A 14,115-nucleotide genomic window follows, 5' to 3' on the forward strand; every position below is an offset into this window, starting at 1 on the left:
GTATTGAGCACATTGCCTTTACTTAGAACAAAGAAACTCATCTGATAATAGAGACTACATGTTCAATGCTTTATATAAATGATCCTTCTTTTGGAAATACACTTGCATGAGAAGGCATGGCCACCGTGGACGTCTTGGATATCAGCGTGCCAAGGATGTCGGTTCAACCAGCCGGCCGCTGTGCGAGTTTACCAGTCGAGGTGGCCGCCGTCTTGCCCTCCAAACGTCTGGTGTTCATCCTCCATCCTCCACTCGCCTTCAATTGGAACAGAGGAGCGAAACAGGGGCTGCATGAGAATATAGAGGCATGGAGGCGGCGGAGAGAGAGGGATATAGGCGAGGGTTGTGCGGCCCCCTGCCAGGATGCGGACTGAGCGGGAAGGAGGAGGGCAAGAAACACTTGAAAAACTCTCTCGCCTCGTCGTTGCCGTTGCCTCTCATAGTCGATTGACCTTCATCCCGCGCCTCCGCTCGATCCCCTTCGTCCCTCGGGTGCCTCGGCCCGACCCACATCCCGCGCCTACACTGGATCCCCTTGCGCAACTGGCGGTTGAATCCCTCGCGAGCCTTAGATTCATGCCATCCATCACCTCGGCTCCATCCACAGAGATCGGGTGTTTCCTCTCTCCTGTATCCCCGCGTACACACATTCTCATCTATACCGGCGACGCCTGGGCTGGATTTTTATTTTTTGAGTCCAAACATACTTTACTTTATTGATTGAGTAATGAGTACACAAGTTCATGGGGATACAATGTAAGTCCGGCGGGTTTAAGAGCCACACATAGCGCCCGAACTACAGACCAAAAGTATGTTTAGCGAGGCTATGTGCCTCAAAATTAGATTCTCGTCCTTCGAAGATGAAGGAACAATGCTGAAAATTCCTAGATGTTTCCAAAATCTCTTTTATAATGCTTGCATAAACTCCTCCAGTATTGTTCTTGATATCATGAATCACACCTTGGCAGTCCGAGGCCACCAGGACATGTGATAGCGCAAGATCCGTGGCTAGCGCCAGAGCTTCACGACATGCTACTGCCTCCAGAGTGGCTGGGTCAGAAATTCCCCTAGTCCGGATGACTGAAGATCCCATATATGTTCCGGCTGAATCCCTGAAAACTGCACTAAATGTACCTTCATTGAGATCACGTGCAACTGCACCATCCACTCTAATTTTCGCCATCCCAAGAGGTGGAGGGATCCACCTTGGCCGCCCTTGGCGTCGTGGCTCAAGGGCCACCGTGGTCTTCTTTGGCTTACAATCCTTTAGCTCCCTCACGTACTTCATGATAAAGTTGTGTGTCGCTTGGGGGGCTTTGGAAAACATGTTCATGCAAGGCCTGCCTTTTCGCATACCAGATTGACCATAGTGTCACTAGTAGCGTGAATTCATCCGGAGATAAAGATCCACCTCTCGCGTCAGGTTCCTTGGTATTGTTCAAAGCTTCCACCAGTTCAGGATCTTGGAGTGCCCAAACACAACGTGCCACGGTACAATGGAGTAGTGAATGCTGCCACGAATCCTCGGCTCCACACAGCCTGCAACTCGTCGTTGTTGACATGTTACGGTCGTGCAATAGATCAGAGGTAGGGATAGACCGTTGTGCGAGCCTCCATAAGAAGATTTTAACCTTAGAAGGACCATCTATTTTCCAAAGTTTCGTCCAAGCTTTTTGCTCCTTCTACGTATTCGACGAATCAGAGCGGCCCTCAAGCCAGGCTTCCCGCCTCATCTTATGAGCATATGATAAGCTGAACGAACTGAGAAAACTCCATTCTTCTCATGAATCCAGGACCAAAAATCTTCAATATGTCGCGTACATAAAGGTGTATTCAAAATTGCTGCTCCAACACTGGGGAGAAAAACATCCGCAATGGTTGCACGATCCCATTCCGCCCCTGGTAAGATCAGCTCCCCAACATACTTTGGTGGATTAGGCACTCAGGATACAATGGGACGCATGTTCGATGGCCTAGGGAGCCAGTCATGCTGCCAAATTTGTGTTGATTGACCGTCTCCAATATGACGGATGAGGCCCTGTACCAGGACATCACGTCCCATAAAAACTGAAATATAAAAATTATTACTACACATAACATGGATCCTTATTGATCAAAATCTCTAGTAAAATCGATATATGCCTTCATGAAAGTAAATTAGTTCTGAGTTGTAAGCATGCACATTATAGTGAATCAAACTGTGTTGGCATGCTGTGTAGATGAATTTAGGCAGTCCTGGTGTTTTTACCATATAACAGTATCAAGTATACAACATCACCTGCTACTGCACAAGATTATTCTTGTGAGAATATTTTGTTGCCATCATTGTTGTTTTCTTTCAATATCAAAGATTATGTCTGCATTAATTATTAAATAAGTTCTCCCCGTCACAATTTCCTGCTGCTGGACATATCGAGACTCAGCAGAGATCTACATGATGTCGAGGTTTAGCTACCGGCGGCATCGAGGTGACAGTCCTCCGGATTAAAGCTCATGATGGGTGTGGTATCACGGAGGTCGAAGATGAAGCGATGGTTGATCTGTTGCATGGCGCCGATGATCGTCCTGTCGCTGTCCGAGACAAAGCCAAGGCACCGGTACTGGTGGCCGCCATGGACAAGCTTCACGAATACCTGGTCTGGCATGATCCGGAGCCACGATCTGTTCACAAAATGCAGTGTCATGCTCGGGAGAACATCTTGGTGCGGCGCCGGCTGCCGGACACACGTGTGGCCTTCCACCTGCACGATGTGTGCTCCGTGGCGCCGCAGGTGTTGCAGCACCGCCTCCTCGATGTAGACGTACGCTGAGTGCACAAACGCAGTCATCTGTGTGCCGATGTCGATCGCGCACCCGCCCGTCCCGTGCGCGTTGCGCCGAAAGAAATGGTGCGTGACGCGAGTCACTCGGCTGCCGCCGACGCTGACCCCGACGAGCTGGATGTAGTACGCCTCGCTGTTCTGGAGCGGCGCAAGGACTGGCGTGCTCTGGCGTGACACATTTGGCGGTGGATTGCTTGGGATGTCGTTGCCAAACCGAAAGTAGCTGTACGTGCTCATCCCGGGCACGAACGGGCAGTAGGAGAATCGACCTCCATGGCCTGGAAGGACCTGCTTCGTGAAGGCGGTCGGAGGCCTGCCCACCACTCCTATTCCCAAGCCGAGGAGACCCGCGAGGGCGCCGTGGGTGTCGAAGCCCTCAGTCTGGTGGGCGCAGCCGAAGAAGATGCCCTCCAGTGGCACGAAGTCATTGTTCCTGGTGGGGAAGGAGAAGGTGTCCCTGGCGAGGTACCCCGAAACCTCGGGGGTGTGCCGGTAGGCAATGCGGAACCCGCAAGCCCCGTTTGGCAAAGCTCGGTAGGGCGCACGACACCAGACGCCATTGTTCCCCGAGATGTATTGGAAGGTCGGGGACTTTGTTGGGTCGAACACCGGGCTTAGCTGCGGCCGACATGGCCGGCACGGCCAGCACTGTATCCAGGACAGTCCAACCGCCATGTCCAGCGCCAGTTGGTAGTTCTGGAACCCGGTCTGCGTTCCGACGCCCACCATGACGGCGTACACCATGTCCGCCGGTGGGCACATGAACGGCCGTATCTCATTGCTCGTTGGCAGGATCTGGTGCTTGATCCTGCATTTTACTTGGTCCTTGGCACGCTGGAGGCTCGCCAAGTCATAGTGTGCCGGCTGGTGGTTGACGATGAGCTTGAGGCTGAAACTTCCGCCGGTGCCGTTGAGCGGCTGTGGCGATCCCAAGGTCGTGACACCATGGGAGAATAGCATGAGGATGGCCAGGAGGGCTAGTGCTAGAAGTGATTTGGGCGGCATGGAGAATGGATGGATTGCTGGTGCTTGTCTGAAATGAGATGCTCCCGAGTTGTGGTACTGGGAAGCTATATATACCGATGAATTCATTGGTGTTTAATGAATTTGCCAGAGGGAATCAAGTTTTAGGATTTGCATATCCGCTTTACACATCTTTGAGTATTAGTTCGCCGGTGATTAAATGATTAGTAAATGAAGGTGCATGAGAAATCCATTCCGAGATACTCCAAGCATATTAATAGTACAAGCGATTTTTTTCTACTCCCTCCGTCACGGTTTAAAAGGCGCGCTTGGAAATTCTCTCGGACCTATGTGGTTATCTATTGGTAGTGAGATGGGCTAAAAAATAGCATTCACACTACGCATGCATATAAAAATAGTATATCGGAGTACTAAATAGCTACTAGAAATAAATGCAATGCGCCTTAAACCTTGTCTATTATGGAAACGCACGCAAACTTAACTGTGCCTTCTAAACTGTGACGGAGGAAGTAGAATATGCACAAGTGTACTTACTATGCATTAAAGAGAGTGAGAAAGGGTGGATGCACCTGTATTAGTTTGGGTCGTTCTTTCCTCTAGTGCCTGGTGGCTGCAACCCTAGCCGCCGCCAGCAGAAGCAAATCTTCCAACGTCATCCTCCGGCGGCTCCCCTCCGCCGACAACCTCGGTCATCGGTGGTAAGGGGGGGGGGGGCACACGAGTGGATCGTTTTTAGGCCCTCGTAGTTTAGGTTTTTTAGGTTGTTCATCCTCTTGGCTTCGGCGGCGGTGATGGCGGCGCTGAATAAAGATTCTTCAAAACCTTCCCCGACATGGCGATCAGTCCTATGGTTGGGGATATATTTGAAAACCAGTTTGTTCAAGTAAGGATGGTGTGGCGGTGGCGTCATTCTCGTGGTGGACCTGTGTCCTCGGGCTTTGCCGTTGAGACGGCATTTGCTCCAACGCCGGCGTGGAGCTTGGGAGGTAGTCCAAGAGCGGATGCATATATTAGTCTGCATCGATGACATATGGAAGATGGTGGATCGTCAACTGGGTTCCTAATTTGTGGATGGTAGGTATGGTTTTCTCCCCGACGTCTTAGTCGTGCGGGGGTGCCAGATCTGGAGCCCGATGGCGTGTCCGGGGTGTTGCCCCGGTCTAATTTGTTCAACGGTAATGGTTTCACTTTTGGTGAGCCACCTTGGAGGTCCGCAAAACTGCATATCAGCGATAGAGCCGCGCTAAGCTCGGGTGGAGAGGTGATCCGTCATTTTTCTCCTTTGCTAATTGTTGTGGTGGCGCCAGAGGCAAGTGACGAGTGTTGGTGTCAAGTTTAGAGGATCCGTTGGTTTTGTTTGTATTTTTCCTTCTTGGCTGATGTTCCTGTGTGCAAAGACTAGCGTTTTGTTGTCTTTTTAGTTTTATCAGGTCGGTGTGTACGTGACTTGTACTACGATTCTTATGATATAAATGAGACACATATTACCATACAGAAAAGGGTGGAAGCACCTGAAGTCCACGTACAATGATTATGTTACAAACATGCCCACGACATATTCACTGTCAACACAAGTCAACTAGTACTCACTATTGACCCACCTAGCGATCGCTCCCCACACTGTATCATACTCACCCCTAAGGAGACCAGCCCGCTGCCACAAATGTCGTTCCACTTCTACCTTGGTTAGGACATTCCTTACCGATGGCATCGCCCCGTCAAAGACGATCGCATGGTGATGTTTGCACAACTCCCACATGACAAGTGTCATTATTGCTCACGGTTCCTTTTCCCGTCTTGGCTCTCTAAATTCGATCCACATGTAATTTAATGATTCGGTCCTTGGCAGTGGGTGTCCACTCTGATGTGCCCATGACCATCCACATGATTACCCATATCATCTGTGCAAAGATACATCCAACCATGAGATGGACGATAGTCTCATCCTCCTGGTCAAAAAACAGGCACGCCGGCTGGTGCGGAAACCCTCTTCGCTGCAATCTGTCGGAAGTCCAACAACGGGTTCTCATCGTCAAGCAAAAAATCGGCACTGTCGTGGTGCCCTCGATCCCATGCAAGCTATGCATATGGCTCCACCTCTCGAGTAACAAGAGCAAAAAAATTTGCCGCATAAGCAGATCAGACTGAGAACACACTGCTCACTTCACATTGCCCATCGGATGCTATCTGTAGTGTCCATGGTATAAGAGATCGAAAATGCCCAAACATCATAGTTTTTTTTTTGTTGAGAAAAAGCACCATACATAGCATCACGGCCCGACATAACAGGCTACTAATGGGCTCAGGACTGACTACAGTCCAATGAAACAGAGGTTCATGCCAAATCCCTGGCTATGGTTGTTGTCAGTTGTAGAGGCACAATGCTTAATGATATAGTAAAATAGACAAGAAAGAGATGAAGAGCTAATTAACACGGTCTTTAACACAGTGGGTGCTCTCGAAGGATTCTGAAAATTCCTTTAAGTATCCATTCTTTTGACAATTTTATTGCATGGCACCCTGACAGGAAGGGTACATTCCCTGTGCGAACAGCATACAGAGTTCAATCGCTACATAAATTTGGGGCCCATGCAAATACCCTAGAGCGGCCAAGTGGGTCTGCTACCCCGGCTGTTTGGTCTACACTCTGGAAACTTATGATTCCACGTAAATTTTCAATATTTTGCTGACGTTTATTACATGGAATTCTGTCCTTGAAAGGTATACTCGCTAATAGGCATATTGGTGCAATTGGAGGATGCCCTTTGTGTCACAAAAGACATACACCACCTTTTCTTCAAGTGCATTCATTCGAGGGAGATGTGGAATGGGCTAGGGTTAACGGACTTCATAAATACTGCAGCCAATGTTGACCCATCCGGATTAGTTATTATGCAGTATATTCTACCTATCAATCATATACCATTACCACTAATGCCGTCGCTAGAGATGAAACAGTTGATAGTAGTGGGGTGCTGGTATCTCCGGTGGACTCGCCGGCGCATAACACATAATGAGACTTGCCCGCCTGTGGTGAGATGGCCTCTATCTGTCCTAGCGATCACGAGCAATTACCAGAAGGCCTCGGCGGCGAATGTTACAACGGAAGAATCAAAGTGATCGAAACCAGATCCACAATTTGTTAAACTCAACATTGATGCAACTTTTTTCATTGAGGAAGGAGTTGGAGCGACAACGACGATCATTAGAGACGAAAAGGGCATATTCCTTGCAGCTCAATGTAAGTTCATTCCTTATGCAGCAGATGTCATGACTACTGAGGAAATGGCAATGCGGGACGGGTTAAACTTGGCAAATAATCTGGGGTTCCATCGGGTAGAAGCAGAATATGATTCTCTAGATGTGATCAACTTCTGTAACGGCAGAACTCTTAGTGGGATGCAACAATAGCAATTTTTGCAGATTGTGTGGATATCACTACTTTGATTGGGAAGATCAATTTTAAGCATTGTTTACGTTCTGCAAATCAAGCGGCGCATGTGCTTGCTAACTATAGTTACTATAATGAAGTGTCTATTAGTTGGACTGACGAGCCTCCAACTTGTCTGGTGAGTAAGCTCGTAGATGATGTATCCATGTCGTTTGATCAATAAAGCTAGCCATGATAGCCTTTCCTCAATAATAATAATAATAAAGATGGCATGCTACTATAACATGGTTATCTTCGTCATGTTTATATTAATAACGAGAATGTTAAAAATCTACCGTTGAGAGATGACAAAAGTCTGAATTCACACTTCATATTCGGCAAATCGGCAGCTTGCATTGCACACAAAGCAATACATGCATTATAATTATATGATTATTTTTTACTCCCTCCGTCCCGAAATTCTTGTCTTAGATTTGTCTAGATACGGATGTATCTAATACTAAAATGTGACTTGATACATCTATATTTAGACAAATCTAAGACAAGAATTTTGGGACGGAGGGAGTACTAAAAAAGGAGGATTAAATACATTTTATGGAACAAGTTGAAGATAGAAAAAAAGAATCACTTATCATATAGTGCAATGCTCAGTTTATTTTAGGGATACTTCAATGCTCAGATCAGCGATAGCTTTAGGTGATGGAGGAGTACGTGGTGGGCTGGCCTGGGACGAAGATTCGATGTGCTGGGAGGGGAATTTTTGGTCTATGGGGACATATGCACCCTATATGGGAAAAAAATTTAGTAATTCAACAAAAAGTTGAAAATTCCTAAAAATATTTTTGAAATAAACTTGATCTTCTATTGTACTCGTGAGAAATAAAATCCACAAAAAAATATATCCTTTTGACTTCTTTTCAAAAAAGACAAATTTTTAGCTAAAATAGTGTGAATATTGACCTATAATAGCAAATAAATTTTATCTTTTTTGCTGTGAGGTCAATTTTTGTTTTTTTTTCGTCGACATTTATATATCAGTGCAAAAGTAAGAAGTGTTTTATCAAAAAAGTTCTTACCTATTTTGACTTTTTATTAAAATATTAAAAAAATCCCCATATAGGGTGCATATACAACCAGGTACCAAAGTGTATTTCCCCCATGTGCTGGGGTTATATATAGAACTGTTCTTCACTTCACTCTGTCCAGGATTACAGACGGTGCACTGACGCTTGCGAGAGCGGCGCACAACGGCTGCTTCTCCTCCACTGCCGCCTGCCGCCGGTGAGGTAAGCATCCCGCAGCCACGGTTCACATCCCGGTCCCTCTCCATTCCGTTTCTTCTTCTGCATTTCCCCGTCTTCTTCCACCCGATGGTGCCCCTCAGCCCTCACTCACCAGGTCCCTAATATCTGAAGGAAGTCACTCATCGCACACAGTACTAGGCAGGTGTTCGAGGAAATGGGCGCCCCGGGGCCATCCGCCAGGGACTGGTCGGAGATGCCCTTCGACGCGCTCACCTCTGTCTTCGCCAAGCTCGCCGCCGTTGAGCTCCTCATGGGCGCCGAGCTCGTGTGCCGCTCATGGCTTGAGGCCGCCAAGGCGCCGGAACTATGGCGAGCCGTGGTGATGATGTGCCAGCCCCACAATGTGGTGGACAGAGGTGCCTCCTTGTGCGCCATGGCCAAGGAGGCCGTTGACCGCTCTGGCAGGCTGCTCGAGAAGTTCGTGATTCGTGGGGAGGAAATTCGTCACCGATGAGCTCCTGCAATACATAGCGGACAGGTACTCTTGTTCGACACTACTCCCTCCGTCCCATAATATAAGAACGTTTTTGACACTAGTGTAGTGTTAAAAACGTTCTTATATTTTGAGACAGAGGGAGTACATCACTAGATCTGAGTGACTGAGCCTAATTCAGTTTCAGAATATTTAAATCTAGGTGAAAGCCCTGCATTCTTGCTAGATTTATCCGGTAATTTTATATTCTGAACCAACCAAATATATGTAGTCAAAGAGCTGGTATGGTATAGATGAGGAGTCTGAGTGTATCCCCGAGAAGTTGTGCATGGTCACACTCTTAAGACAACATAGAACATTGTCTCGTCATTTCACATGTGCTGTTGCTGATAATTGTGTAGGCATGCCAAGGAGGCAATGCATGGTAGTATACTGCATATATTAGGAGTTTAGGACTCGCCACCAAATTCTCTGATTTTTCGCCACCAGAATACTCTGATTTTCGGCAACACATTCAGTCATTCAGCCACCAGAATACTTATAACTGAATAATTCATCGTTCTTTTCTGTGGACCAAGCCTAGAAATATCCTCACCACCAGGCCTCTGCTATGGCATGTTTAATATACCATTTGCGTCCGGAGGAATAAATACGTTGCAAATGATATGTTCATTCCACTGACCAGTATCAACAGCTAAGAAGTTGGATACCTGATTGACATCATCGTCCAAAATATGGCCCATTGGTTTCTTGCTAGGAGCGCCAGCAGTCCACTTTTCATTACAGATTGGTTGTTGCACTGTCATCAGTTCATTTGATCAACCCATGTTGCTATACCTCTCTGTCTGTGACCAATTGTCATGCGGAGCATTGAACTACACAGTTGTTGCCATGTATATTCGTTTTCCAATGAAATCTTGACATAGAAAGAGCACCACAAAGTAATACTATAAATTTCACCTTGGTTGCAGGTCGCCCTCCCTTAAGAGCTTTGCCCTGATAAGATGCTTGGAGATCTCCATGAAAGGATTCATGGACCTGATTATCAAATTCCCTCGGCTAGAAGAAGTAGTGCTTATTGAGTGCAAAGAGGTATGTGATGATGATGAGGAAAGCCGTGATGTGTACAAGACAATTGGCGGAGCATACCCGCAACTACGAGGTGGTGCGTTCTCGATAAAGATGACAACTACTACAAGAGAAGGGATGTGGTTGGGATCGCTACGATGAAACAGCGGTGACACCTTAGTCTTAACTGCATCGACATCACCAACAAGAAAATGGTGATCATCATTGATAGCTATCCTTACCTCGAGCATCTTTGCATGTATAATTGCCACAACATCACCGTCGACGATGCGCTACTCGCAAAGTGGGCCAGGATCAAGACTCTAAAGCTTAAACCGTACTATGATAGTCGTTGGGTTTCCGCTTATCTTGAACCAATGTTCTCCTACAACAACCAAGATTGCCATTCTGATCCTAATAATTGTTGGTGTTCTGACGACTTTTGGGACACAGATAGCGATTACAGCTCGGACACGTGAAGGCCTTACCTAATCTCCGAGATGACTTTGTGTTTGAGTTGTGTCAAATATTTTATATAAGGTAGGTTATAGTTGGACTCTGAGTCGTACGGTGTGTAGATAGGATACGGACTCATGTCCTAATTAAAAGGATACTTGTATCCAATGCCTCTTATATAATGTGAGGTAGACACACAATGTAATCTCTGCCAACATCATAGCACAAGCAGGCAGGGGGAGCCGGCGGCGTGTGCCGGCACCCGGGCGATCGGGGTGCGGTATTGTGACATTGTCACAGGGAGGAGCGCTATAGTCAGGCCCCGGAGATGTAGCAATATCGATGAACCTCGTTAATAAATCTTGATATTGTGTCTCGTTTGATTGCTTGGTCATCAGATGGTCGACTATGCGCCTCGGATTATATTTATTCTAACACTTTGCTAGCCGCATCCACTGCATCTTGGCTAGGGAGCTATCCGATGAAAGTAGGGGAGCCTGCACGTGAGAATTTTACTATTTTCCTTCACTAATGTTCTTGTTTTTCCTGCAAAAAATGGTAATGTGATGCTAATAGCATGGAGCTCTGCATGAACGAGAGGATTTGAAAACGCACTCGTAACACTGTTTATTTGCAGCTAGCTGTAATTTGTTAAGCTGGGTAACGATCATACTTGCTTGCTTAGACACTTGGCCTAAAATATGCTATGCCAGTGTGCCACTGGTGTGCACAAGATAGATCCATCAACTGTGTATCTTGGATTGATGGGTATCTATTTCCGATATGATGGAAGGAGTGGTCATTTTACATGAGACCATTGCTGAAGCTTGCGAAATGATACTAAGAAAATTGCCTATTTACCTTGTCAAATGGACGTCGACAATGATTTTTTTTAAAGTCACCCATCTATTTTTTTAGTGTGCAGCTCACGAATGGTCTCATGTAAAATGGCCACTCCTTCCATCATATATAGCTGCCTGACAAAAATGTTGTTTGCGTGGGTTAAATGATAGCCAAAGCCACTAAAGTGATCTGATTGATACCTAGGGTTAAAGCAGGGGAGGATGTGTTATATAAGGCTAGTCATAGTGGAAGTAACATAAATAGTAACATAGATGCCACATAAGCAAAAAAGATAATGTGTCATGTAATTAAAGAGGAGAGAGACAAATAGAATAACATAATATGTTACCATCACATAGCGATTTCCAATACAATATAAGTCTACAAAATAATAAATGAAGACATGTATGTTACTACACCTATGACACTTCCCACTATAAAGGTAGCAACATGAACTAGTAACATATGTATGTTACTAGTTTAGTTTAAGTTACTCCCCACTATGACCAGCCTAAATGGGAGAAGGTTAATCTGGGTCAACGAATCGTTATTTAGTGGTCCAAAATCCATCAGCTCCAAAAAGGTAAAACCGTCGACTGCCATGTCGAAAACCTCAGCGTTTATTGCAATATAAATCTATTCGAAACAAGACACTACCATATGCCGAGATTTAGCTTGGGGGCTCTGCGTCGAGGTGGCATGCCTCCGGATTGAAGCTGACAGTGGGCTTCTTAGCTTCGAGGTCGAAGATGAAGCGATGGTTGATCTGTTGAATGGCGCCGATGACCGTCATGTCCCTATTCGAGACCAAGCCGAGGCACTGGTATTGATGGCCGGCCTCGTCGACGATCTTCATGAACACATGCTCCGGCATGACCCGGAGCCATGCACCATTTTCGAAGTGCAGCATCATGCTCGGGAGGATGCCATGGTGTGACGCCGGCTGGTGGACACACATGTGGTGGCCCTGTAGATGGACGAAGTGTGCCCCATGGTGCTGCAGGTGGAGCCGCACCACCTGCTCAATGTGGATGTATGCCGCGTGCACGAACGCTGCCATCTTCGTGCCGATGTCGATCACGCACCCGCCTACCCCTTGACATACCCCACGACAGGGACGGTGGAACATCTCTGGCGTGACACCCGGCACCCGGCTGCCGCCCACGCTGACCCCAACGAGCTTGACATAGTATGAATAATCGTTGTTCCTAGTCCGCGTAAGGATGAGTATTGTATGGCGGTGCACGCTCGGCGGTGGCTGGCTAGGGATGTCGGCGCCGAACCGGAGGAAGTTGTACGCGCTCATCCCCGGCGTGAACGGGCAGTAGGAGAAGCGAACGCCTTGGCCATTATTGACCTGGTCTGTGGATTGATGGGGGACTTCCACATCCCAAGGCCGAGGACACCGGCGAGGATGTTCTGGTTGTCGAATTCCGCGGTGTGGTGGGCGCAGCCGAAAACTATGCTCCGCAGCTGCTCAAGCCCACCTTCGTTGTTGCCTTTGAGGAAGGAGAAGGTCTCCTTGGCGAGGTATCCCGAAGCCGACGTGGGGCTGCTTCGGTAGCCGATATGGAACTCGCAATGACTGCTTTCCCACGGTTTGTACCGCGCACGACACAAGACACCATCGTTCGCTGGGACATGGTGGAAGGTCAAGGACTTGGTTGGGTCGAACACTGGGTTGAACTGTGGCCTACAGGGGTGGCATGGCACACACTGCATCCAAGTCCAGCGCAAGCTCGTAGTTGTGGGACCCATGCTTCGTGCCCACCCCCACCAGGACGGCATACACCATGTCCGCCAGAGGGCACATGAGTGGACTTCTGGCATTAATGGTGATGTTGGTGGCGATGCCCGGCGGGAGGAGATGGTTGGTGATCCGGCACTTTACATGGTCCTTGCCGTGCTGGAGGCTCGCCAAGTCATGCGTCCGTTGGTGGTTGGCGGCGAGCAGGAGGCTGAAACCGCCACTGCTGTTGAGTGGCGGTAATAAAGTTGAGGCCGTAATTCCATGGATGGATGGCACGAGGGTGCCCAGGAGGGTTAGTGCTAGAAGTAATTTGGCCGTCATTGAGTACGGAGTGGACCGATAGTGCTTGTTTGGAGTGAGATGCACGAGTGGTGGAAATTGTGAAGCTATGTGTACAGATGAAATCCATTGATGTTTGTGGAATTTATTGGAGGAAATCTGGTTTTTGGACATGCATACTCTATCTATCTTCTAATCCCCATCAATTAATAACTCAATTGTTAAAGAAATCCATTCGGAGATACGCAGCACTTCAAGTACATTAATTAGCAAGAGATTGAACTGGCCCAGAGTAGCATTGGCGCCATAGATACCAAGGTCCAACACAAAGGGCTACCAATAAGCCAAGGCCTGAGTACAACCCGATAAGGACAGAGGTTCACGTCAAAATTAGCCACACAAACAGTTTAAGCCAGAGTATTGTTGTCATTATTAGCCATAATTTTTAAAACCGAACTGGCAATCAAACAACTGAGGCTGTTGATTCAAGTTTTAATTGGTCGGGCCTCCTGCTCAATAGGTTTATTGGCGACAACAAATGAAAACTTTTAAACAACCTTTTAAGTAACATCACATCAATTTATACACAATATATTCAAGGGAAAAAAATCTAAGGTGCATAGTGTGCACCTTTGGTCTTCACTTGCTGCCACATTCCAACGAGACTTTTTTTTATAGAGAGCACACACTAATGTTTACATCATCACATTAATTGCTGGATTCTTTTTTTAGGAGAAAACTTATGATCTATTCCTCTTGCCACTATAGTACAAAAAACATAGAAA

The 14,115-nt window shown here is 47.1% G+C and overlaps 1 protein-coding gene and 1 pseudogene across 1 annotated transcript; both read right to left on the bottom strand.

Moving 5' to 3' along the window:
• Nucleotides 1-2,447: 2,447 nt before the first annotated feature.
• LOC125519317 (aspartic proteinase nepenthesin-2-like) lies at nucleotides 2,448-3,827 on the bottom strand. Its single transcript, XM_048684163.1, has one exon. It carries the CDS (start codon nucleotides 3,825-3,827, stop codon nucleotides 2,448-2,450), a length of 1,380 nt encoding a protein of 459 aa, XP_048540120.1.
• An 8,144-nt stretch (nucleotides 3,828-11,971) lies between these two features.
• On the bottom strand, nucleotides 11,972-13,372 carry LOC125519318 (annotated as a pseudogene).
• Between the last annotated feature and the right edge of the window lie 743 nt (nucleotides 13,373-14,115).

The sequence above is a fragment of the Triticum urartu genome, chromosome 7, assembly GCF_003073215.2.
Source record: "Triticum urartu cultivar G1812 chromosome 7, Tu2.1, whole genome shotgun sequence".
Taxonomy (NCBI): Eukaryota; Viridiplantae; Streptophyta; class Magnoliopsida; order Poales; family Poaceae; genus Triticum; species Triticum urartu.

What these genes read in the sequence shown, in the direction of transcription:
- LOC125519317 (XM_048684163.1), bottom strand. Translation starts at nt 3,827, where the DNA reads ATGCCGCCCAAATCACTTCTAGCACTAGCCCTCCTGGCCATCCTCATG.